The sequence below is a fragment of the Hyperolius riggenbachi genome, chromosome 11 (genome assembly GCF_040937935.1).
Source record: "Hyperolius riggenbachi isolate aHypRig1 chromosome 11, aHypRig1.pri, whole genome shotgun sequence".
NCBI lineage: Eukaryota > Metazoa > Chordata > Amphibia > Anura > Hyperoliidae > Hyperolius > Hyperolius riggenbachi.
In genome coordinates, this window is record NC_090656.1 from 121,899,566 (window position 1) to 121,926,287 (window position 26,722).

General features: G+C 43.2%; 1 protein-coding gene across 1 annotated transcript in view; it reads right to left on the bottom strand.

The window, feature by feature from the left end:
* The window catches only part of LOC137537707 (mucin-5AC-like), a 535,576-nt gene that overhangs the window by 350,364 nt on the left and 158,490 nt on the right, over positions 1-26,722 (bottom strand). Inside the window, exons 4-8 of the mRNA XM_068259643.1 lie at positions 25,317-25,431; positions 21,756-21,843; positions 17,157-17,263; positions 14,984-15,206; positions 7,385-7,510 (exon numbers count right to left, since the gene is read on the bottom strand). Of these exons, the coding sequence (XP_068115744.1) occupies positions 7,385-7,510; positions 14,984-15,206; positions 17,157-17,263; positions 21,756-21,843; positions 25,317-25,431 (659 nt within the window). The remainder of the gene's footprint in view (positions 1-7,384; positions 7,511-14,983; positions 15,207-17,156; positions 17,264-21,755; positions 21,844-25,316; positions 25,432-26,722) is intronic.

The window sequence follows — 26,722 nt, forward strand, 5'->3', positions numbered from 1 at the left end:
AGTAACCAGGAAAATCAATAATGTCACTTATGCCATTGATCTCCCTACCAGCATGCGAGGTGTGAGATCATTTCATGTGTCCTTGCTCAAGCCGGCAGTGCACGTGGATTCCTTCCCCCCCCCCCCCCCCCCCCCCCCGTGTTGATTGATGACCAACCTGAGTATGAAATTGAGAAGATTCTGGACTCACGGCTTGTGCAGAACTCCGTGCAGTATTTGGTGCACTGGAAGGGGTATAACGTAGAGGAAAGAACTTGGGTGACAGACTGTCGTATGCACGCAGAGGGGTTGAAAAGGGAATTCCATAACTTGCAACCTGGGAAATCGGGTGGGAGATGTCCGGAGTCCACTCCTCGGGGTGACATGGCAGAACGCAGAAAAGCCGCCGCATGTACTGACAGCAAGCCGGCTGGTTCCGCGTCCAGCACAGCGGTTTGCACGCAGCAGCGTGCAGCTGGTGTGGCTGAGCCTGTTAGTTCACACAGGTTTAGGAATACGCGTGCTGAAAGGCAGAACTTTTATGATGGTCAAGGGGGGATCAGCTGACCAGGCCAGTCAGCTGACCTCAGAGCTGGTAACCATTGGTTGATCACTTTAGGGTGGCGCCAGAGAGCACTGCTCTATATATGGTTACTGCTGGCCACTCTCAAATTGTCTGCCATTGCGAACACTACGCGGACGCACTCAGACCTTAGTCAGATCCAACAGTGTGTTTGAACCAGGAGGACCTGGGAATTCACACTGAGCCAGATTACTTGTGTTATTATTCTGTTATACTTCAGACTAGTTCCAGGGTGTAGAGACCACGGACCTCACACCCAAGACTAGGCATTTTTTGATTATTTGTTATGACCTGTTGCTTTCCTGACTATCCCTCTGCTTTCTGATTCGGTACCACGCATATCTGATATTATGTTGCCAAACCCTGCTTGCCTTGGATACCGAATCAGCCTTCTGTCTTTGTACTTTGTCTGTCCGTGTGTTGCCGACCTGGCTTGCCCGACCTCAAGAGCTATCTCTCTCCACTAAAGAGATAGCCTCCAGATCAGTCAGTGACATCCACCTTCAGGTGTCACTTACTCTCTAGTCCTTCCTCCCTTCAGCCTGACTCCACCCCTTGGAGAGTCTCAGGCTGCAGGAAGGTTTCTTTACTCTCTATAGCAGTGTCTTCTGTACTGCCTAGGATCAACTGCTCATTAGGTGGTTTACTCAAAGTCATACTGTTACACCAAACACTCACGATAGATAGATATATACAGTGGCGTTTCTACAATAGGGCGCAGGGGGGCGTGGCACACCGGGTGACAGCCAGCCAGGGGGGTGTCGCCACGACCCCCCATTGTTGCAGCCGCAGACAGTGCATGAGGGGAAGAGCAGCGCTGCCCCCATTGCCCCTCCTTCCAGCGCTGCTTCCCCCCTCCTGGAGCAGCTATACTGGGGGCAACTAAACTAGCTATACTGGGGGCAACTAAACTAGCTATACTGGGGGCAACTAAACTAGCTATACTGGGGGCAGCTATACTGGGGGCAGCTATACTGGGGGCAGCTATACTAGCTATACTGGGGGCATCTATACTAGCTATACTAGGGGCATCTATACTAGCTATACTAGGGGCATCTATACTAGCTATACTGGGGGCATCTATACTAGCTATACTGGGGGCATCTATACTAGCTATACTGGGGGCAACTAAACTAGCTATACTGGGGGCAACTAAACTAGCTATACTGGGGGCAACTAAACTAGCTATACTGGGGGCATCTATACTAGCCGTACTGGGGGCAGCTATACTAGCCATACTGGGGGCAGCTAAACTAGCTATACTGGGGGCAGCTAAACTAGCTATACTGGGGGCATCCATACTAGCCATACTGGGGGCAGCTATACTAGCCATACTGGGGTCAGCTAAACTAGCTATACTGGGGGCATCTATACTAGCTATACTGGGGACAACTATACTAGCTATACTGGGGGCAACTAAACTAGCTATACTGGGGGCAGCTATACTAGCTATACTGGGGGCAGCTATACTAGCTATACTGGGGGCAACTATACTGGGGGCATCTATACTAGCTATACTGAGGCAACTATACTAGCTATTCTGGGGGCATCTATACTGGGGGCAACTAAACTAGCTATATTGGGGGCATCTATACTAGCTATACTGGTGGCAACTATACTGCGGGCAACTATACTAGCTATACTGGGGCAACTATACTAGCTATACTGGGGCAGCTCTGGGGGCAACTATACTATCTATACTGGGGGCAGCTATACTGGGGCAACTATACTATCTATACTGGGGGCAGCTATACTGGGGGCAACTATACTAGCTATACTGGGGGCAGCTATACTGGGGGCAACTATACTAGCTATACTGGGGGCAACTATACTGGGGCAGCTCTGGGGGCAACTATACTATCTATACTGGGGGCAGCTATACTGGGGCAACTATACTAGTTATACTGGAGGCAACTATACTAGCTATACTGGGGGCAACTATACTAGCTTCACTGGGGCAGCTATAATGGAGGCAACTGTACTAGCTATACTGGGGGCAACTATACTAGCTATACTGGGGGCAACTATACTAGCTAATACTTTAAATTACAGTTAGCTCCGCTCTCATCCGGTCATGACCATGCCCATTTTTTCCCGGTTGTGGCCACGCCCATTTTTTTAAAGGGGGGGGGGTGTATTTTAATACCCAGCACCGGGTGCAAATGCCCTAGGTACGCCACTGGATATATATATATATATATCTCTAGGTGTCCAGAGGTTAGTACTATATCTGTATTATTGGTGATTCTGCAAATCATCCATAATCAGGTATAGATCTGTATTCTTGGTGATACTGCAGATCACCAATAATCAGATTCTCTCTGTGTGCCGACACCGATCGTTACAGCTACTTTATTAGTACAGTGACCGGCTGATAGTGAATTGAGTTTATTGGTATGTCTTATCATCTGCCTGCATTGCAGCCGTGTAGGTTCACAAAGCCAGCTTTGAGTGAGTTATTCCTGTTGGATTGTGACTTTCACAACATGGTTAGGCCTCCCAGTGTCTTATGCAATGCAGTTTTTAGTTAGGACTAGAGACAAAACCTGTCATATTGGCCTCACAATCTGCTCTGAGGTGTCCAATAAAATTGCTTAGCACTATACTGTTAGTTTATGTGCATCACTGGAGGTTGTGGGTGTCACTGGAGTTGGACAAGAGCAGGACCCATCTAACACAGCTACACCCACCGGTGCGCTACACCTGGAAGAGCAAAGGCACTCTCTATATATCCTATGGTGATAACGCATCTTCCCCGAAGTACAGCCAGGCCACAGAGGACCCTCAGAGCGGTCCACTCCCAGTGGCTGCATGTGATCTGATGCGAGTGAAAACCGAGCTCTCTCCTGTCAGTTTTGTATCAGTTTTGTATGAGTTTTCAATGGCTGTGTTCACACATAAAAGGTGTACAGTTCCTTTTCTTTTCAGGTAAAACTAATGCAACACTGACGGGACAAAACAGGACAGGACGGGAACGAAATTGTACAGATTTATGTGTAAACCCAGCCTATGAAAGTATATTATAAACATAGTAAGAGGTTTCATCTAGAACATGTCACAGAATGCAATAATGACACATTTGATTGCACACCACATTTCAAACTGACAGGAAAAATCAATCAAAGTACACCTGAAGTGAGAGTGATACGGAAGCTGCCATATGTATTTGCCTTTAAACCATGCCAGTTGCCTGGCAACCTGCTCATCAATTTGGCTGCAGTAACAGTGTTAGGTGGGAAGGCCACCCGAGTGTTTTAAAACCCCGCCCACCTGCCAATAGTCAAGGAGGACCCTTTTTTTTATATCCAAGATGGCGTAAGAGGATTGCCTACCTAGCTTACAGGGCTCTGGCCCTTCTGCTCTTTTATCACAGCACCATCTAACTTTCACGGGATGGATCTTCTGCCTCCGGGGATCAAGTGATGCAGTGCTGGCTGGGTTTCCTGGACCTCCAGGGTGCACTGTAAATCAGCGCTGCAGGAGCCAGATCAGCTAAGCCCTGGCTACGGGACGGCCACCCATGTGGTCGGCTGCAGAGCCGGATCAGCTGATCCCTGGTCACGGGATGGCTACTGACACGTGGAGGGACCAGCAGACAGCCCCAGCAGCACCTCCTCAGCTCCAGAATCAAGGACGGAAAGGAGAGCCGACAGCCAGCTGCACCAGGCTCCCAGCCTCAAGTACGAGACTCCAGAATAAACGCCGCTCATTGCAACCATGTGGTCGCACCACGTGGCTGCCAGGACTCAAGCTGGGGACGTCGGAGGCTCGCTTGGGAAACATCATTGAGCCTCACCAGCTGACTGGCCGCCACCCACGTGGTTGTGACCGTGGGCCCAGGAACCTCACTCCGGCCACCCTCGTGCCCGGACCTCCACATCGGAAATTCACTGCTGCTGTTGCCAGGTATGCAAGATCCCATCTGAGGTATGCAAGATCCCACCTTAGCACACACAGGCCACCTCTCCCCCATCCAGGCTGCAGCCACATTAGGATGATTACACATGTCATACTGCCTTTGCTATGAGAATCTCAGATGCCTCTTCCCCTCACTGCTGCAAATAACATCACTGCTGCTCTGGTGAGCTTGAGATCCCTCACCCTCAGGGAACCAGACCATCATCTCAGCTCCCTGGAAGTCAGGCCCTCCACTTTTAAACTTGCTGGGGCCCTCCTGGGCCCCGCTCCACCTGCATCTTACGGTGACGCCCCAGTCCTACTTACTAAGACGTCGCCAGACCAGCAGTTGCGGATCCACAACAGCTGCAAGCCAGTCAAACAGACCACAAACTGACCACAACCACAATCCCAAGGGGTCAAACTCTCACTTTTGCTATCTCTTTCACCTTCTCTCTCTCTCCTTGCTCTCTCTTTCCTCTACTCTCTAGAAGTACCCCAATATACTACAATGCAATATACTCCATATTGCACCTCAATATATTACACTGCTCTGTAGTCAGTTCTGTGTCCCAATATACTACAATGCACTATACTCCATACTGCACCACAATATACTACACTGCTCTGTGCTCAGTACTGTGCCCTAGTATACTACAATGCACTATATTGACCTTTAGGGCCCTTTTCCATTAGTTGCGATCTGCTTCAGAAAGCGTATCGCAGCAGTTTTGCAGATCACAATGAGCACCGTGATAACATGTTAATCCCAGTGCTCATTTCCCACTAGCATGCGTCGTTTTTCTGAATCACAATTGTTGGGCAATCGTGCTCCATTCCCAGCAGCTATACGTTGCAATCATGGGTAGTGGAAATTGTAGGTTGCGTGATCGCAATGTGATTGCACTTCCTAGTGGAAAAGGGTCCTTACTTCCCCACCCGGCTACTTCTTCATGCCACCCAGCTGAAAAAAATTTCAGGGGATAACACTGAGTAATATCTGAAACACACCTGAAACAACTGTAAAGATGTGACTAAAGGCTCATACACACGCTCAACAAAAGTCTTTTAAATGCACGATTATCAAACAACTTGAAGTTGGACAATGTTTGTCAAGTTAAAGACGTGCAAACGACAAGGCGTTATCACTGATAAAAGGCGACCAACTACTGATAATGCGCAGCTCAAGTCAATCCAACAGTTGGATTGACTTAAGCTGCGTCTTATCAGTTGTTGGTCGCCTCTTATCAATGATAACGCCTTTTCGTTTACACGCCTTTTACTTGAAAAACATTGTCCAACTTCAAGTTGTTTGATAATCGTGCATTTAAAAGACTTTTGTTGAGCGTGTGTATGTGGCTTAACATGGAGTCCTGTCTTAAATACTTGGCTTAGTAATGGATTCTTGCGCCTTACCTCACCCACCTGTCTGTGTCAGTGTGCTGTTTTCTGATATCAGAGCTCCAGCTGCAAACTGATTTTTTAAGTGTGCAAGGTTCTCTTTCCACAGTCAGAAAATGTTAAATCCGATTAATACCCATACATTCTACCATGCATATATCATTAATCCCCTGGTGGTAATTCCCACCTGAGCATGGGCTCCGCTTTGTGTGCTAGGAGCAGTAAGCCCATGCTCAGGTCAGGCTGGGGAAAAAAGCTGCATACGCATAGTTTCTAGGTCCCGCACGCGATCAGCGCTGCAGAGAGGGACCCAGGCTTCTCCCCCGGCTACCTGCAATTGTTTTTGGCCGCCGGGATCCCCATGTCCCCACTATTCTTCCGAGGACCCGCTGGCTAATCAGTGCGGTGGTGGGGGCGTGACGTCGCCGGGGCTAATTTTAAAGCGGACCCGTAATTTTTTTTAGGCGAGGAAAAAGTGAGCCATGCGTATATATATATATATATATATATATATATATATATATATATATATATATATATATATATATACACACACACGTATATACATATGTATATACATATACATGTATATGCATATGCATGCATATGCATATACATGCATATACATCCATATGCATATAAATTTATTTACTACCTGGATTTTGCCTACTCTCTTATAATGGTGAAAAAAGCAAAATAATAATTTGGCCAGGCTCTTTATACTGCAGTTATGCCAATGGAATGGTCACAAACGAGATGCATGCTGGAAGAGACTGCAGGCTGCACCATACAGTTCCTGTTTCTCTATAATACTGTAATGTCACATATCATTCAGGGCAGGGGAATGCCATGCCTATACATGATTGCCAAAATTAGCAATGCACTTAACTTGCTTTATGAGTCAGGTATTGATTTAGTATATTTCTTAGTATAGTATATTTCTTATTTAATATATTGGGTTTTTGTGCTATAGGACAGGCATCTTCTTTAAAAAAAAGTGCAGGGATAGGATGAATCTCATTGCATTTATATTTATTTCAGAGAAATAAACAGCTTGCTTTTGGAGGACATTGCATTTCATTGTAATAAGCCCCCTCAAGCAATGCATGGATCCAGGCAATCAAAAGGGCCCTCCACTTATATAAAATTTACATATCTCAACAGAAATTGTCCCACGTAGTTTAACAAAATGTGGGATAAATGGATTCAGGTCCATGCCCCTAAACTTTCTGGATAACTGACCACCTGACCATGGTTGTTCATTCTTCTCTCAATCAGGCCCAGACGGGCCATCCCTCCCCTTTTTCCCTACTCTCTGTTTCCTCTCTGTCCTCCCTTCTGCCCTTCTCCCAACGTACACTCCCCCGCTTTTTCTAATGCCTCCTATTTTTTTTCTTCTAATCTTTTGTTGTGTTATTACCATTCGAGCAACACTGCAATGTATGCACCTAGGTTGCAGTCCTTATTGTACTCTCCTCATTTACCTGATTAATAAAATGTATTGTTAAAAAAAAAAAGACTTACCTTTTGGACAGACGCATCCAGCTACACAAGGGCCATCACAAAGATAATGTGTTCCTGGATTGGAGCAAGTCGGTGCACAGGGGGGGCTGCATTCACTGTAAATTAAGTTAGCAGGACAAGGTATGTCTGCAAAATAAATGTCAGTTGAAGTACAAGGTTTTGTGTTTACATATCACTGAAATCACATCATTTTCATAGATCATATCAAATTATTAGCTTTTTCAGTCAAAATGAGGTTTACTGTTTCATCACAGCAAACTAGTGTGCCATAATTTTTTTTTTGTGAAGGGTCCCAACACATGCTGTATAGATTTTGGGACAAATGTCTCACCACAGATTAATTGGGTGGCAGACATTGGGTTAAGTTATGCAAACCAGCTATTGTTATTGGGATCTAGACATTTTAAAGAGAACCCGAGGTGTGTTTAAAGAATGTTATCTGCATACAGAGGCTGGATCTGCCTATACAGCCCAGCCTCTGTTGCTATCCCAAACCCCACTAAGGTCCCCCTGCACTCTGCAATCCCTCATAAATCACAGCCGTGCTGTGAGGCTGTGTTTACATCTGTAGTGTCAGTCTCAGCTGCTCCCCCGCCTCCTGCATAGCTCCGGTCCCTGCCCCGCCCCTTCCCTCCAATCAGCAGGGAGGGAAGGGATGCAGGCGGGGACTGGAGTTCTGCAGGCGGCGGGGAGAGCAGCAGACTGACACTATAGATTTAAACACAGCCAGCTCTGACAAGCTGTTTGTCAGCAGCGTGGCTGTGATTTATGAGGGATTGCAGAGTGCAGGGGGACCTTAGGGGGGTTTGGGATAGCAACAGAGGCTGGGCTGTATAGGCAGATCCAGCCTCTGTATGCAGATAATATTCTTCAAACCCACCTCGGGTTCTCTTTAAGGTTCCAATACGCAAAGCAAGTTGAAGTCAGGGACCTCACTTTCCAAAAACCACATGCAATTGGTACAGTGAGCAATCTTATGCAATTATTCTCTATGGAATGCATGCAGGGTTTGCAATCTCTAGGTTGCGCTTCTCCCAGGATTAAAAAATGCCCCTGTAGCACAATACTGTATGCTATTCACATTCAACAAGATCCACTGCCAGAAGCCCACAGTGGGTGGTGCACAAGTTAAAATGCACAATATTAGCAAAAATAAGCCACAGCTGTTTACCACGGATACAAGTGTTCTACCTCCCTAATGATGACTAACCCCATTATTCAGGACTAAAGCACCGGAATAGTAAGTCAACATGGTTTTTGACATGGGGGGAGGAGGGAGGCTGAAATATCCCCCATTTCCACCCAGTTGGAATGCATTGCTGTTCAAAGTCAAGAACGGTGGCTTATCCCCCTCTCCAGTACCCAGAATCTAAACCTTCGAGAGTCCTTTCTGCTAAGGATTTTTATTGATTATTTTTTAAATAAAAAGCTTTTCTGGGGTCCCACCTTGTCACTATACTTAACCACTTAAGGACCACAGTCTTTTCGCCCCTTAAAGGGAACCTGTACTGAGTACAATTATTTAAAATAAACACATGAGGTAACTTAAAATGAACATTAAATGGTTACCTTGCTATTAGTTCCTCTCAGAAGCGCACCATTTTCTTCTGACAGTGATCACTTCGAGTTCTGACAACATTTTGTCAGAATTGAAATATATCAGTTGCTGTCAGTTATAGCTGAGAGGACAACTGATGTGCCAAGTAATGTCTATGTTTTCCTATGGCTCAAGTGGGCGATATGACAGTTTAAGTGCGCTGACCAGAAAGCTGTTATGGGGTAATGACCATTTTCAAAATGGAGGACAGAGAATTCCCTTGATCACAAAGGACGCGGGAAAGGAGAAGGAGATTGAGGAGTAGACTACACGGGAGGTAAGTATGACCTGTGTATGGTTATTTTGACTTTTAATTTTCAGTTCAGGTTTTCTTTAAAGTGACTCTGTAACAAAAATTACAACGTTTTTTCTACCATCCTACAAGTTCCTAAACCTATTCTAATCTGTTCTGGCTCACTGCAGCACTTTGTACTATTACGGTCTCTGTAATAAATCAATGTATCTTTCCCTTGTCAGACTTGTCGGCCTGTGTCTGGAAGGCTGCCAACTCTTCCATGCTGGTCTGTTCCTCTATGCACACTCCAGTGTGTGTTTTATTTACATAAGCCAGCAGCTTCTCTGCTATCTTATAAGTGATAGAAGAGCTGGATAAAAATCCTCCTCTGTTAGGCTGTGAAAGTAGCTGGCTGACACATACTGAGGAATTACAAACACAGGCACAGGCAGAGCTGTCTGCAGGAAGCCTGTAATGCTCAGTGCATGAGAGAAGAAGGGGACAGAAGGTAAACACACAAATGATCTTTTGAGATTCAAAAGGAAAGCTGTATACAGCCTGCTTGTGTCTGGATGTATTTTCTATGTATGGACATACTGTACATCAATCTACTTCCTGTTTTGGTGGCCATTTTGTTTGTTTATAAACAAACTTTTTAAAACTGTTTTTGACTACTTTTAATGCGGCGGGGAGCAGCGAAATTGTGACAGAGGGTAATAAGAGATGTCCCCTAACGCACTGGTATGTTTACTTTTGTGCGATTTTAACAATACAGATTCTCTTTAAGGACCAGAGCCTTTTTTCCCATTCAGACCACTGCAGCTTTAACGGTTTATTGCTCGGTCATACAACCTACTATCTAAATTAATTTTTCCTCCATTTCTTGTCACTAATACAGCTTTCTTTTGGTGCTATTTGATTGCTGCTGCGATTTTTAGTTTTTATTATATTCATCAAAAAAGACATGAATTTTGTCAAATTTTTTTTTTTAACTTTCTGTGATAAAATTTGTCAAAGAAAGTAAAATTTCTGTATACATTTTTGTCCAAATTTATTGTGCTAAATTTCTTTCATAAAAAACAAACCATTCAGTGTATATTTATTGGCTTGGGTAAAAGCTATAGCGTTTACAAACTATGGTGCAAAAAGTGAATTTTCCCATTTTGAAGCATCTCTGACTTTTCTGAGCACCTGTCATGTTTCATGAGGTGCTGAAATTCCAGGATAGTATAAATACCCCCAAATGACCCCATTTTGGAAAGAAGACATCCCAAAGTATTCACTGAGAGGCATGGTGAGTTCATAGATGATTTTATTTTTTGTCTCAAGTTAGCGGAAAATCACACTGAGGCAAAAAATAATAATAATAATAATAAGTTTCCATTTCTGTGAGTCCATTCATTAGGCCAAGTGAGTCAGTTGCTCACTGGCCTTGATACTAATCAGTTCGCTGATACTAGGTCTAGCTAGTGATTTTGAGCTACATTGATATATTGTGTAGACGCACAATATATATGTACTCCAGTTAGTCAGTCTGTTATTTTCGTATATATTCCTTATAATATTATTGTAACATCTGATTGTATATTATCTGTGTACCGACTTCTTGCCTGCCTTCTGACCTTGCTCTTGTCTAGTCATCCTGCACCGCTGCCATCTGATACACGTGTTTGACTCGGCCTGTCTTGACTACTCTATTGCTTAATCCTTCCAATACGACTGATATCTGACTAATGTGTATGACCTAGCCTGTTATAGACTTCGAATTTGCCTCACTCCTCTGTACCTCGTTACCTCTGACTCTGTGTACGACTACGGCCTGTTATCACTATGTCTACCAGGCATCAGTGTGATACCCCATTGGTCCTCAGATTAGGCCAACAAGAATTATTCTTGCTGTGGATTCTTTTTGATCAGATAAGTAGACCAATAGGGAGCCCTGACAGCAGCTCCAGTGATGCTTTTGCTAAGGATCCTTTTCAGTATAATATAGTGATGGATGGTTTTGAATGGGTCACATGGGGTCTGCAATAAGAATCGTCAGAAAACTCCTGAGTTTCAGAGCCATGGCCAAACATTTTCAGAATGGCAAAAATACTTGTTTTCACAAAGTTTGCTGCTTGATTGGACTGCTGAGGACTGGGGTAAAGTCACTTTCTCTGATGAAGCCCCTTTTTAATGTTTGGAGAATGTGGTAAAATTATTTGAGAAGGCAACGTGACATCGCTCCTGTATCATGCCAACAGTAAAGTATCCTATGACCAAGTGTGTGGTGCTTCTCATCCAATGGATTAAGCTCACTCACAATTTTGCCTCGGAACACAGCCATGAATAAAGAATGGTACCAAAAAGTCCATTAGCAGCAACTTATTCCAACCATCCAAGAACAATTTGGTTAACAACAATGCCAAAGTGATAATTGAGTGGCTCAGAATATTGACATTTTGGGTCCATGGCCAGGAAACTCCCCAGACCCTACTCCAAATGAGAACTTGTGGTCAAACAAAAGCCCACAAATTTAAACTCCATGCATTCATTATGTAAGAATGGGTTGCCGTCAGTCAGGAGTTGGCCAAATAGTTGATTGACAGCATGCGAAATGCAGAGGTCTTGAAAAAAAAGGGGCCAACACTGCAAATACTGACTCTTTGCATAAAATGAATGTTATTGTCAACAAAATCTAGGGATGGTCGGAAATTCCTACTTCCGATTCCGCAGAAATTCAGGTTTCTGCCAATGCCAATTTCCAATTTTTTTTTCGATTTCCCATTTTTCCATCTCCGATTTTCGTTATTTTATTAGCCGTTTTTGGCATTAGAGAATGCAAAACAGTTCTAATTTTGTTTCATCAGTCCACAGAACACTACCACAAAAGTTTTGGGAAAAAAAATTAGAACTGTTTGGGCCCATGGATCAACGCTATGTTTGGAGGAGGAAGAACAAGGCCTATGAAGAAAAGAACACCTTGCCTACTGTGAAGCATGGCGGAGGGGGGGGGGGGGTGTTTAATCATGCTTTGGGGCTGTTTCGCTTCTGCAGGTACAGGGAAGCTTCAGCGTGTGCAAGATGCCATGAATTCTCTTCAGTACCAGGAGATATTGGAAGAAAATGTGATGCAGTCCTTCACAAAGCTGAGGCTTGGGAGGCTTTGGACCTTTCAACAGGACAATGATCCCAAGCATACCTCCAAGTCCACTAGAGCATGGTTGCAGATTAAAGGCTGGAACATTTTGGAATGGCCATCGCAGTCACCAGACTTAAATCTGATTGAGAACCTCTGGTGGGACTTAAAGAAAGCAGTTGCAGCGCGCAAGCCTAAGAATGTGACTGAACTGGAGACTTTTGCCCATGAAGAATGGGCTAAGATACCCGTAGATCGCTGCAAGACACTTGTGTCAAGCTATGTGTAATGAATAGCGGAGATGCTGCCGCATGGGCAGGCGGCAGGGCGGCCATCTCCGCGTTCCAGCCGGCGGCTTCTGCCACGCGGCTACATGCTGCTGGTTCGCCTGGTCCTTCTAGTGCACACAGGGTGAGAGCTACGCGCGCGCGCCAGGTGACAGAACCTTTATGCTAGCAGAAGGGGAGTCAGCTGATCATGCCGATCAGCTGACTCCAGCTATGCTCTGGATTGGCTGAGTGACTGGGGCGGCGCTGTGGAGCGCTTTTGGTATATATAGGACTTGCCTGTCAGTTGCTAGTTGTCTGCTGTTGCGAACATTTACGTGTGAGCGCTCAGACCTGAGTCAGATCCCACAGTGTGTTAGAACCAGCCGGAGCTGGGAATTCACACTGAGTCAGATTCCGTTGATAGCTTTAAAGTACTATTGCTTGCTACTGTTTATGTGTTAGACTAGTTCCCAGGTGTTGAGACCAAGGACCTCACACCTAAGACTAGGAGATTGCTACATTGTTACTGTTTATGTGTTAGACTAGTTCCCAGGTGACCAAAGACTATACCACATTGGGTGTCCTGTGTCTAGCTATACTAGTATTATTGGTGATTCTGCAGATCACCACATAATCAAGTATAGCATCTGTATTATTGGTGATACTGCAGATCACCAATAATCAGAAATATCTGTGTTGCTGACACCAATCGTTACACTATGCTTCACGTTTAAAAGCTGTTATAACTGGAAAAGGATGTTGTACTAAGTACTAAGAAAGAATGTCACTTGGGGGTTGAATAAAACTGATAATGATGTGAGCACAGAAAATACATTTGTGGTTATTTCATTATAAATGTTATGTTATATTTGTCTGACTTACAAGTTCCTCTTTGATTTAATTGTACACAAGATGACTGAAATGATCAAAATCAATGTCAAACTGGCCAAAACACTCAATTTCATTTGAATACTTTTGAACACAACTGTAACTAGTTGGGGGTGTTAAAGCATTTGGTTAAAGCATTTGTTTAAAGCGGACCCAAAACAAACATTTTTTTTATTAAAAATATTTACTGTAGTTGCACCACTCTGACACATACAAAGATAAATAAACACTCCTTCAAGCATATAAGCATTTCAGTGCATGTTTTTCGCCTTTCTCTTTTCATTACTAGGGTTATACTGGGGGCAGCCATTAGCAATTCCTCCATTGCCGGACACCACCTACTGCACCAGTTTGACGGATTTTGTCCCGGCAATTTGAAAGGAAGGGAGGGGTTCCTCCAATAAATGTAAAATATTTTATATTTGTCATCATGCAACTGAAAAAGGGCTGCTATTTATTATTATAATTTAGAAAATAGATTTTATTTCAGAAATATTGTATTTTTAATTTGGGTCCACTTTAACTTAAACATTACATATGAAATAAATACATTTTTCCATGGACACCAATGCCATTAGGCTCCAAGAACGCATTATAAATAAAGCGAAGGCATATAATAATGATAATGGCCTTGATTCACAAATGAGCACTGCTTCAGCAAAAACAGCTAAAAAACAATTAGCGGCTGCTACACACGCTAAGCTTGTTCCTTGCAGCATAGCAGGCCTGACTTCGTAACGCGCGTTGCTTCCATAGTACCCTTCTCTCTTTCAAATACAGGCCGCTGCTGTGAAGTATTGCGACCGTCTGGGCTAGCGCTGCCATAGAGGCAAAGGGGGCAATTGCCCCAGGGCCCCCGAATCTCTGCAGGGGCCCCAAAATGCCGACCCTACTAAATTCTGCCTGCTCCCCTACTCGCACTGCTCCCCCGGGCCCTTGCGTGAAAAGCCACAGCAGTAATAAACCTGTCCCGGCTGGCGGTGGTGGTTACATAGTCCAGGCACTCTTTCCACGCAGTTTTCCTCCTTCTCTATGACCCGGCACGTGTTTATGCATAACACGCGCTGGGTCTTAGAGAAGGAAGAGGACAGCGTAGAAAGAGTATCTGGACTGTGTAGCCGCCACCGCCCACCGGGAAAGGTTAATTACTGCTGCGACACAATGGCCCCAGGGAGCAGTCAGGAGAGGTCATTGCCACGAGAAAAAAGGGGGGGGTCTGGGGGTTGTTCAGGCAGGGCCCCCCCCCCCGATTCCATTTCCCCCAAGGCCCTGGAGCCCCTTAAACCGGCCCTTGCACCCGTGATACTTAACTAGCATGGCTGCTACTATGTTAATGAACATTGTTGCTATGTTAATTACATAGTAACTACGTTAAATAACATAGTAGCGCTCACGCTGCTCAAGTATCACAGTCACCATACTTCACAGTCGTGGCTGGTATTTAAAGGAACAGACGGTATTTAAAGAAAGAATGGATGAAAATACTCACAGCACATAGTTGGGCTTCTCCATTCTGGTGGTTTTCCACCAGCAAGTGCACACTGGCGTGAATACTCAGCAATTGTGGTACACAGACAGAATGTACTAAGTTTCTCATTGCTTTTACAGAGGCACATATCCATCATGTAGGCCTCAACATAAAGATGTGGCTTTACAAGTCTGTTGCACCTTGCCCACTTGGAACTTTTTAACAGCTTTAGGCACTTGGCTCTCTAGAAAAAAAATACAAAAGCATTTTGGCATAAGTCAAATCTAAACAACCTTTAAGACTACATGTATTGCAAAACATAATAAAATAAAAACTCCAACCAAAATATTCTGTCAGACTTGGATCCAGTAGAGTTACTGTTAGCTGAGAAAGTCAGTGCGTCCAGTGCCAATACACATGCTGCAGTCTCTGCTGTCCACTCTCTCCTGCATGCAGAACTAGATCCACCTGCTGCTGCTCCATTTGTTCATTGGAACCAATGATCTCATGAGCGGGACCACGGCTCCCCACTCACAGCACTCCCTGAGTAGTGGAGTGCTGTGATTAGCCTCAATAATGAGCTATGGTCCCACCCGCAAGACCATTGGCTCCAATGTACAAATGGAGCAGCAGTGCTTTAAGTCCTATGGGAGAAAAGCGATTTATAAATGTTATTGTATTTTTTTTACTAATTCAGCCTACAAGAGAGAAGGACAATCCAGCTGCTGGCCTCGCGATCCTAGTGCAGCGATCAGCCACTAATGCTTGTCGGGATCCAATCAGCCAAGTCACCTGTTGCTGCAATCAGGCTTTATGGACGTTGAAGCCCAATAGCCTCCCGGTAGTTAGCAGTGGTGCACGCAGAGTACATTTCCAGTCCGGGGCAAACAGCCCCTTCACTTTCACCGTACCTGAGCTCCCATGAGAGAGACCATGGCTCATCATTGGAGGTACTATGTCAGTGCGGGACAGCGGGGGTGTAGAGGAGGACACAGGGTGACAGAGAAGGATTCAGATGGAGACAAAGAGGATGATACAGGGTGAACAGAGGAGGACACAAAGAGACAGAGAAAGACACAAGAGGGACAGAAAACGACACGGGGACTGATGTTGACACAAAGAAGGACACAGATGAGGATGCAGGGGAAGAGGATGCAGGAGCAAAGGGGAGGATGCAGGGGGACAGGGGAGGACACATGGGGACAGAGGAGGACACAAAATGTTCAAAGGGGATACAAAAGGTACATAATAATTTGGGAAAGAGGTCTATTAGATGCCCCTGCACCATTGACACACACTAGGTTAAGTATATTTTTTCCCAGTTTTTTTGTCCTCTAAACCTAGGTGCATCTTACGGTCAGGAGTACCTTATGGTCTGAAAACTATGGTACATTAAAACAATGCAAATTTACACTGTTATACAAACTGTAAACCGACTACTTAAAGAGAAACCATGGCCAAGAATTGAACTTCATCCCAATCAGTAGCCGATACCCCCTTTTACATGAGAAATCTATTCCTTTTCACAAGCGGATCATCAGGGGGCTCTGTATGGCTGGTATTGTGGTGAAACCCCTACCACAGGAAACTGAGGACCATGGTCCTGGCAGTGTCCTGTCTGTGAACCCTGTTGCATTGTGGGAAATAGCTGTTTACAGCAGTTTCCAACTGCCAAAAAAGCAAGCAGCAGCTACATCACCTGCCAGCAGTAAAAATGTCACCATGTGATAAATGTCAGAATGTAAATCAAGCATTTAAAAGATTTTACAATGGGCAAACAATGACTAAATCATTTTTACATAATTATTTTAAAAATGAAGCACTTTTTATTACATTATTTTCACTGGAGTTCCTCTTTAACATTGTATCAAATTGCCATGTCTTCATTGTTGTCCAAAGCAAAGAAATAATAAAACATGGACAGAAATCTGAGAGGTGTACTCACTTTTGTGAGATACTTTATTTCGACAGGCTAACTAGGGATCACACAATATTTATCTCAATTATTAAATCAATATTTAAGTCTGCTGATAAAGTATGGGAGATTCATGCATGAGAAAGTTTTTTTGTTTTTTTTTACAATTAAAAAAAGAGTTCTGGCAGTGAAAATAAAACAAATTATTGTGTGGAAATGAATCCACTTCTGCAGTTGTAAACAACCTTAAGCAATATTCATTCATTGAATTGCACTTACATAAATATTGCATTTCTTTCCAATATCCGGTTTAGGATCCTGACAAGTTTCTTCAGGTTTTCGTAGTGCATAAAGCTGACCAAATATCAGAGGATCTACCTCCATCCCTTGTGAGAGGAAAAATATGGGTAGAATTCTAACTTTATATTTTAACAGCAAATGCATAACTGGGAAAAATGCATGTATCCTATTTACAGGGGTTATTTAATGAGAACCGTAAAGACACAGGACAACTTAAAGAGAATCTGTATTGTCCAATTTGTACAATAAAAACATACCAATCAAGTCACTGTGATCTCCTGAATCCCTCTTTGCCCTTTCCGCAGCAATCCTGGCTTTTAATCGCCAGTTTTAGGCAGTGTTTACAAACAAAAACACATGGCCGCTAACCAGGAGTTATGTTTGTGGGTGTGTATGTATATATATATACATATACCGGTATATATATATATATATATATATATATATATATATATATATATATATATATATATATATATACATATACCGGTATATATATATATATATATATATATATATATATATATATATATATATATATATATATATATATATATATATATATATATACCGGTATATATATATATATATATATATATATATATATATACCGGTATATGTATATATATATATATATATATATATATATATACATACACACCCACAAACATAACTCCTGGTTAGCGGCCATGTGTTTTTGTTTGTAAACACTGCCTAAAACTGGCGATTAAAAGCCAGGATTGCTGCGGAAAGGGCAAAGAGGGATTCAGGAGATCACAGTGACTTGATTGGTATGTTTTTATTGTACAAATTGGACAATACAGATTCTCTTTAAGTTGTCCTGTGTCTTTACGGTTCTCATTAAATAACCCCTGTATATATATATACATATACCGGTATATATATATATATATATATATATATATATATATATACCGGTATATATATATATATATATATATATATATATATATATATATATATATATATATATATATATATATACACACACACACACACTAATATGTGTGTGTGTGTGTGTGTGTGTACACACACGGTATATGTGTAATGTTACAATATACTACAAGTTACATAGTGGATTATCTGCACTCCAGTCTAGGATTCTCACAGTTTCTCAGCATGTGGCAGGCATCTCCCTCCCCTCTCAGCTTCACAAACTGCATCACAGACAAGCTAAAACAGAGCAGAGAAGCTGTCTGTGAGTAATAAACGAAGTACACAGAGCCTGGAGGGGGCGCGCAGGGGACATGCATAATTCATTACAACAAAGGCAGCCCTTTCCTCCCTGGGTCGACAAAGCTTCACAAAGAAAAGATGATTAGATATTAAAGAGACAGTGCCACTAGAATAGGCTGCAGTAATGCAGACCACATTAGAACAGGTGTAGGAACTTATAGGATAGAAGAAATAAGGCTGAACATGTTACAGAGTCTCTTTAAAGCGGACCCAAACCAAACATTTTTTGTAATTAAAAATATTTAATTGCACCACTCTGACACATACAAATATAAATAAACACTCCTTCAAGCCTATGAGCATTTCAGTGCATGCTTTTCGCCCTTCTCTTTTCCTTACTAGGATTATACTGGGGGCAGCCATTAGCAATTCCTCCATTGCCGGACACCACCTACTTCACCAGTTTGCCGGATTTTGTCCCGGCAATTTGAAAGGAAGGGAGGGGTTCCTCTAATAAATGTAAAATATTTTATATTTGTCATCATGCAGCTGAAAAAAGGCTGCTATTTATTATTATAATTTAGAAAATAGATTTTATTTCTGAAATCTTGTATTTTTAATTTGGGTCCACTTTAAGTGATCCAAAAAAGCTAGACTGGAGTTTTTACAAACTTGCTGGCAAAAAAACTGCAATTCTTATACTTGCCTGGGTCATATCAGACCACATGAGATTTATGAGATAATCAGATAAAGGAGCTGATGCACTAACCGCTGGCAATACTGATGCGTGCAGGCAGTGCATTGCTATACTACCATTACTACCACCAGCAGAGTAACCCATGTTGTGTATTAAGCTCTACCTGTGGTACATTTGTTGCATGAGCGTTTCGATGGTTACCATGCTAATGCTCACTTTAAACACGTACTATGGGTCATGCTTATAGCATAATATGTGGTACACTGCTGGTGGTACTAATGGTAATAATGCCATGTGCTGCCAACTCACAGCAATATTACCAGTGGTTAGTTCATCAACCCCAAGGAGAGATAAATCAGGAGTCAAGTCAAATAAGGAGAGATAAACCATGAGCAGGGAAGCCTTTAGGCATAGACAGTACAGGCCATTGCCTGGAGTGCCATTGGTCCAGGGAGCACCATGTTGATGGATTAAGCCCCACCCCCAAGTTAAGCCCTGCCCCAGACTAAGTCCCAACCTGTGGGTGTTCTATTACTTGCTTCTGCTGCATCTACTTAGTGTAAGTTGCAGGCAGCTGCCACCTCTGTGCCTTGTGCATCCTTCTTTCCCCTTTTGCGCCTCCTTCTGTCTCCTGGTGCCTCCTTCAGTCCCTTGTGCCATGTCTGAACCCCTGTTTGTCCTTCTGTCTCTCTTTGTGCCTCCTTCTGTCTCCATGTGCTGCCTTCAGTCCCCCTTTGCCCCTTTGTGCCTTCTTTTGTCCCCCTGTGCTTCCTTATGTCCCCTTTGCCTTAATACCCCCTGTTCCTTCACCAGTCCCACTCTGCCTTGTTCTGTCCTCCCGTGCCTCCTTATGTCTCCTTTTGTGTCTCCTTCTGTCTCCATGTGCCTCTTCAGTCCTCATCTGCCACCTCTGTCCCCTGTGCCTTCCTCTGTCACCCCTGTGCCTCCTTCTGTGCCCCTTTGTGTCTTCTTTTGTCTTCCTGTGGCTCTGTCCGTCTCCCTCTACCTCCTCTTGTCTCCCTGTGTTTCATTACAACCCCCTCTGCCATCTTCAGTCCCCCTTTTGTGCCTCCTTCAGTCCCCCTTTGTGCATACTTCTGTCCCACTTTATGCCTCCTACCGTCTCCCTGTTCCTACTCCTGCCTTCCTTTGTGCTTTTTTCTGTCCCTCATTGTGCCTTCTTCTGTCCCCTGTGTGCTTCCTTCTGTCCCCTGTGTGCCTCCTTCTGTCCCCCGTGCCTCCTATTTTCTTCCTGTGCCTCCTTTTGTCCCCCTTTGTGCCTCAATCTGTCCCCCATTGTGCCTCCTTCTACCCCCTTTGTGCCTCCTTCTGCCCCAAGTTGTGACTCCTTCTGTTCCCTGTGTGCTTCCTTCAGTCCCCCTGTGCCTCCTTCTGGCCCTTATGCCTTCTTCTGTCCCCCTGTACCTCCCACTGCCCCTCTGTGTACCTCCTTCTGTCCTCCTTTGTGCCTCCTCTTGTCCTCCCTTGTGCCTCCTTTTGTCCCCCATTGTGCCTCCTTTTGCCCCCCTTTGTGCCTCATTCTGTCCCCATTGTGCCTCATTCTGCCCTGTGTGCCTCCTTTAGTCCCCCAGTGACTCCTCTTGTCCCCCTTTGTGCCTCCTTCTGACCCTCTTGCAGAGACGCCTGATCCACCAGGCCGACCAGAAGGTTACGAGTGCTGTGTGCGGGGAGGGAAGGCATGGGGCGGGGGGGGGGGGCTCGCACAGCCTGCAGAGTCTGTGGGTTCCGGCAGACAGAGCAGGGTTACGAGAAATTGGCATTCAAAGCCCTGCACTGTAGACTATTTGTGTCTCCAGTGCAGGGCTTCCAGCCCAATTCTCCCTCTGCCTGTCAGCACGGGAGTTTTGCAGCTAGAGTTGCTGCACGAAGATCATCGGGGGAGTTGCTACGTGCAGGAGGGAGGCCGGTAAAGGAGTCTTCTGCAGGTGAGTAAATGTTTTTTTTCTTCTTATAGATGCAGGCAAGTGTAATTTGATCTTGCAACTGTGTCAGCTGGCTGCCTTGGCTGAGCAGCTAATTTGCAAACACAGGATGTTAACCCTAATTATGCCTGATTCCATGAAAGCAGTAAGTAGACACACTGTAGATTTATTGCTGGACTGTATCAGCTGTAACAAATAAATGGTTTGCTTTAAACGTTATTGTCCTGTTGCTTATCTTTTAGAGCAGAGAGGAAGTTCTGAGTTCAGGTCCGCTTTAAGGAGAGAGAAATCATGAGTTAATAAGTAAGGTAAGATTTGTGAATTAACCCCCATGTCACATGGCAGTTCAGGTATGCTTTAATCTTTACTCCACTTTTACTGAAACTGCACTCCTTTGCAGGCCGGCAATCTGTATTCTTTATATAGAATATGGACAGCCCCAGAAACTTCCCATCTTGCAACATGAATTATACAAAGTTCACATTCAGCTTCCCATTTCTGGTGTTTGAAGGGCAGGTAACTGAAGCTCCTGACTTTTGCCTGCATGGAGTTATGCAATGCTGACACGCAATGGGCTAATTAGAGGATTGCAAGAATACGCAATATATACAGTATCTATCTATCTATCTATCTATCTATCTATCTATCTATCTATCTATCTATCTATCTATCACCATATCTATATATGGCTTTGTGGTCTTCTCTTTATTTGTAGGTGCCTGATTAATGTTTAACCCTTACCTCCAAATGTAATATCATCATCAGCACGACCATTATAATTTCCACACAATCCACAAGTTTCTCCCATGTACTTTTTGTTTAGAGTGAGCTATAACATAAGAGAGAGAGAGAATTATATGTTTGTCCTGAATTAAGTGCTATTATTGTGACACTATACCCTAGTTTACACCCATCCCAAACTAAAATAGTGCATTTAAGGGCTGGTTCACACTGCAAAAGGGGACCTGAACAGAGTGATATGGATGTTTCCTTTTAAACAATATCAGTTGCCTGGCAGTCCTGCTGATCTCTTTGGCTGCAGTGGTGGCTGAAACACACGGCTGAAACAAGCATGCAGCTAATCCAGTCTGACTTCAGTCAGAGCACCTGATCTGCATGCTTGTTGAGGGCCTGTGGCTGAAAGCTTTAGAGACACAGGGTCAGCAGGCAAGGCAGTCAGGCAACTTGTATTATTTTAAAAGGAAAAATCCATATCCTTCTCAGTTTAGGTTCCCTTTAACCTCTTGAGGACTGCAGGGCTAAACCCCCCTAGTGACCAGGCCATTTTCAGTAAAATTGGCCACTGCAGCTTTAAGGCCAAGCTGCAGGGCCGCACAACATAGCACACAAGTGATTCCTCCCCCCCCCCTTTTCTCCCAACCAACAGAGCTCTCTGTTGGTGGGGTCTGATTGCTCCCCCCATGTCTGTTTATTTTTTTATACATTTTATTGTTGTCCTTTTTTTTTAAAAAAAAAAACCCGTTTCTTTAAACCCCCACCCTCCCTCCCTCCCTTCAGCCAGCCAATTGGCTGTCATAGGCTTCTGCGGAGCTCCGCCCCCAAGCAGGAGATGCTCGCGCAGCCTGCGCGCAATCTCCTGCAAAACAGAGCCCCAGGACTTTACGCCAATTGGCGTTAGGCAGTCCCGGGGCTGCCGCCGCGGCCATGCCCATCGGCGTGACGCAGTCGGCAAAAGGTTAAGTGCTAGTGATTTGAAAAGCTCTTGCTAAAGCAATGCTATGGGGGATTTTTACAAAATCACATCGCTCCAGTTAGAACACACACATAGGATAACATTAGCAAGAGCTTTTAAAATCACAAAGAGCTTGGAAAAGCTCTTGTAGTCTGAACAAGCACTGCCAGCATCAAGTACTTCCTGATTCTCTTGTAGGATCATTGTATTTTGAAAGCTTTTTTTGTTCATTTGTTTTTTTGTTTTTTTTTATTTGTCTAAAGAATACTGTTTTTTTTATGTCATTGTCACTTCAATTCATAGTACTGAAATGCTGACTTCATGAAAAATGTTATATTTAATTTTCCAAAAATGTTAAGCCTAAAAATATATATTTTTGGGATGTGGGAGGAACCCAGGATGCTCATTAAAATCCTAGGGAAACATGGGGAGAACAAAGCGTCATGCACGTAGCATCTTAGCTTTAAAGAGAACCCGAGGTGGGTTTGAAGAATATTGTCTGCATACAGAGGCAGGATCTGCCTATACAGCCCAGCCTCTGTTGCTATCCCAAACCTCCCTAAGGTCCCCCTACACTCTGCAATCCCTCATAAATCACAGCCACGCTGCTGACAAACAGCTTGTCAGAGCTGGCTGTGTTTATCTCTATAGTGTCAGTCTGCTGCTCTCCCCGCCTCCTGCAGAACTCCAGTCCCCGCCTGCATCCCTTCCCTCCCTGCTGATTGGAGGGAAGGGCCGGGGGCAGGGACCGGAGCTATGCAGGAGGCGGGGGAGCAGCTGAGACTGACACTACAGATGTAAACACAGCCTCACAGCACGGCTGTGATTTATGAGGGATTGCAGAGTGCAGGGGGACCTTAGTGGGGTTTGGGATAGCAACAGAGGCTGGGCTGTATAGGCAGATCCAGCCTCTGTATGCAGATAACATTCTTTAGACACACCTCGGGTTCTCTTTAATTGGAACCTAGGAGCCTAGGACTGCAAGGCAAGAGTGCTATCCACTACATTACTGTGCAAAATGAATAGGGAAAATACTGTACATAGTGTATTTCATGCTTGATTGTTGCAGCTCTTCCAGTACAGGTTTCTAATCTGTCTGAGAATATAATTCTGGTACCCAAATTTAGTGATGATCGTAATCAGCTAATTATGATTACGCAAATTTTTCATGTACATTTTCACAATTTTGCCTATACGTAATACCATTTGTACATTTAATTGATTTTGCACAGTCATTCGTAATTTTGCGTACAAATTTCACGTAGTGTTTGCATAATTTTGTGCCGACTTTGGCAGTGAATAGCAAAGCCCCCAAATATGCTATTGACACCAAAATTGCTACATATGTTAAAAAGAATAAGAAGTCAAAAAAACAACAACAAAAAAGAATTTTCCAAAAAGACCTTGTAGTTTTTGAGAAAATTGATTTTTAAAAATACTAAGAAAAATTGTTTTTTAAACTCTGAAAAATGACAATTTAAAAACTATTTTTCTTTGCATTTTTAAAATCGATTTTCTCAAAAACTTCAAGGTCTTTTTCAAAAATTATTTTTTTGACTTGTACCCACTATTCTCCTTAACATATGTAGCAATTGTGGTAGCACCAGCATGTATAGGGACATCCCCCATCCCCCTAAATCCCCCACATCTGTGTCTAATCCCAAATTGTAATTTGATCTCTTCCCTGTGTCAGCTGACTGCCATGGCATATAAGCTAATTTAAAAGCAAAGGGTGTTAACAATATGTCTGTTTCCACAAAAGCAGAAAGTAAAAACACTACAGATTTTAGGATTTCTATCAGCTGTGACAAAGAAATTTTTTTCTTTAAAGATTATTATGCTGTTGCGTATCTTTTTAAGCAGATAGAAAGTTCTGAGTTCAGGTCCACTTTAACAGTAATGTTGATATTAAAGGGACAATTTTAAGTTAAGCCAATGTCTAAGTATTCACAATAATGCGATGTAAGACAATTCTAGATGTACATAAAGCATTTACTTGAACAACAAGGAGGGAAGGAAGAGGAACAAAAAAGAAAAAAAAGAAGGATTGATCTTTCAAAGTAAACAAATAGATAACTAGCAACATGGTATGGAGATACTGCAAATGGATTGTCTGTCATCCATTTTGGGGAGCACATACAGTATATATTACAGCGCACATATAGTGGGCTTCACTTGCAATGAGGCTGCATATTGACTTTGGACACACAAGTGACTATATTTGAAAATAGGAAGCAGGAAGATTCACAATGAAAGGGTTGTATTGAAAGGGCAACACACAAATGAGCTGGTAAAAAGTAAAAAAAGGGAGCCTACAATAGCAACACGTACTTCTGGCCACATGCACGTGTCCTCATATACAGTACTTGTTTTGGGTATTTGTCCCTCCAGTTCTTGGAAAATGTAGGCCTGGCTAAAAAAGGATGTCCCGACCTAATCTAAAGCTTTGTTTAATACAATGGTTATTTGTGGTCTACAGAACAATTTAGTGCAAAGAAGGTAAAAATGCATTTCAGAAAAAAATTCCTTGCTAACACTAGGTTGTTTTTCTTTTTCTTTCTGCATTTCTGTTGTCTATGAGGTTGCATCACATTGTTCCAGTTACTTACATGAATAGAGTTGCCGTCTTCCCAAGTTATGTCTAGCATTAACTTAATGCTGATTTTGAGAGTAGTATTGGTGTTATCAATGCGGACGCCATTATCATTATACGGAAGTATGACCCTTTAAAAATAATAGGATGGTCAACAATGGATAAAAATGAGAGGTTGACAAAAAAACAGTATATTTGTACACCAAACAGACAGTATTGATAAACCGTTATAATTGTGCAATTGAAACTGGTCATACAATGATAAAATACATGATCAGAACTTACAGTGCTGCCCATAATTATTCATACACCTGGCAAATTTTGACTTGGTTACTTTTATTCAACCAGCATGTAATTTTTTGACGGGAAATGACGTAGGTGTTTCCCAAAAGATAATAAGGCAATGTACAAGAGACATTATTGTGGGGGGAAAAAAACATTTTTTCAGCTTTTATTTACATTTGAGCAAAAAGTGTCCAGTCCAAAATGATTCCTACCCTTCTCAATAATCAATAGAAAAGCCTTTTATTGGCTACTACAGCAATCAAACGCTTTATATAATTGCAGACTAGCTTTTTGCATGTCTCCACAGGTATTTTTGCCCATTCATCTTTAATAAACCTTTCAGGTTGGAGGGGCTTCTTACCATCACCCTGATCTTTAGCTCCCTCCACAGATGACCAAACAAATACATTTTTGTTTCATCTGACCATAACACAGAACACCAGAAGTCTTCTTCTTTGTCCAGATCAGCATTTGCAAAGGCCAAGTGAGCTTTTGTGTGCCTTATCTGGAGAAGTGGTGTCCTCCTTGGTCTGCATCTGTGGAACCCAGCAGCGTGCAGTGTCTGTTGGATTGTCTGTATTGAGACATTGCTACCAGCAGAGCCACCAGGATGACCTTGGTGGTGATTCTTGGATTCTTTTTCACCTCTCTTACTATCCTCCTGGCCTGCACAGGTGTCACTTTTGGCTTCTGACCACATCCTCTGAGATTTTTCACAGTGCAGAACATCTTGTATTTTTTAATTATACTTTGCACTGTAGCCACTGGAACTTGAAAACATTTAGAAATGGCCTTGTAGCCATTTCCTGACTTGTGAGCAGCCACAATGCGCAGCTACAGGGCCTCATTGAGCTCCTTTGTCTTAGCCATGAATGTCCACAAACCTACTGCAGAGAGCTGATGTTTTTCACCTGTTGAGTTGATTAAAACAGCTGTTCCAATTAATCAGGGTAATTAGGATGCTTTAGAACAGCTTGTACTATTTGGAATGGTATAGAACTTTGGATTTTCCCACAGACTGTGACAGTTTGTGAAGGGTATGAATAATTTTGAACTGGACACTTTTTGCACAAATGTAAATAAGAGCTGAGAAATGTTTTTATTTACAATAATGCCTCTTGTACATTGTCTTATTAT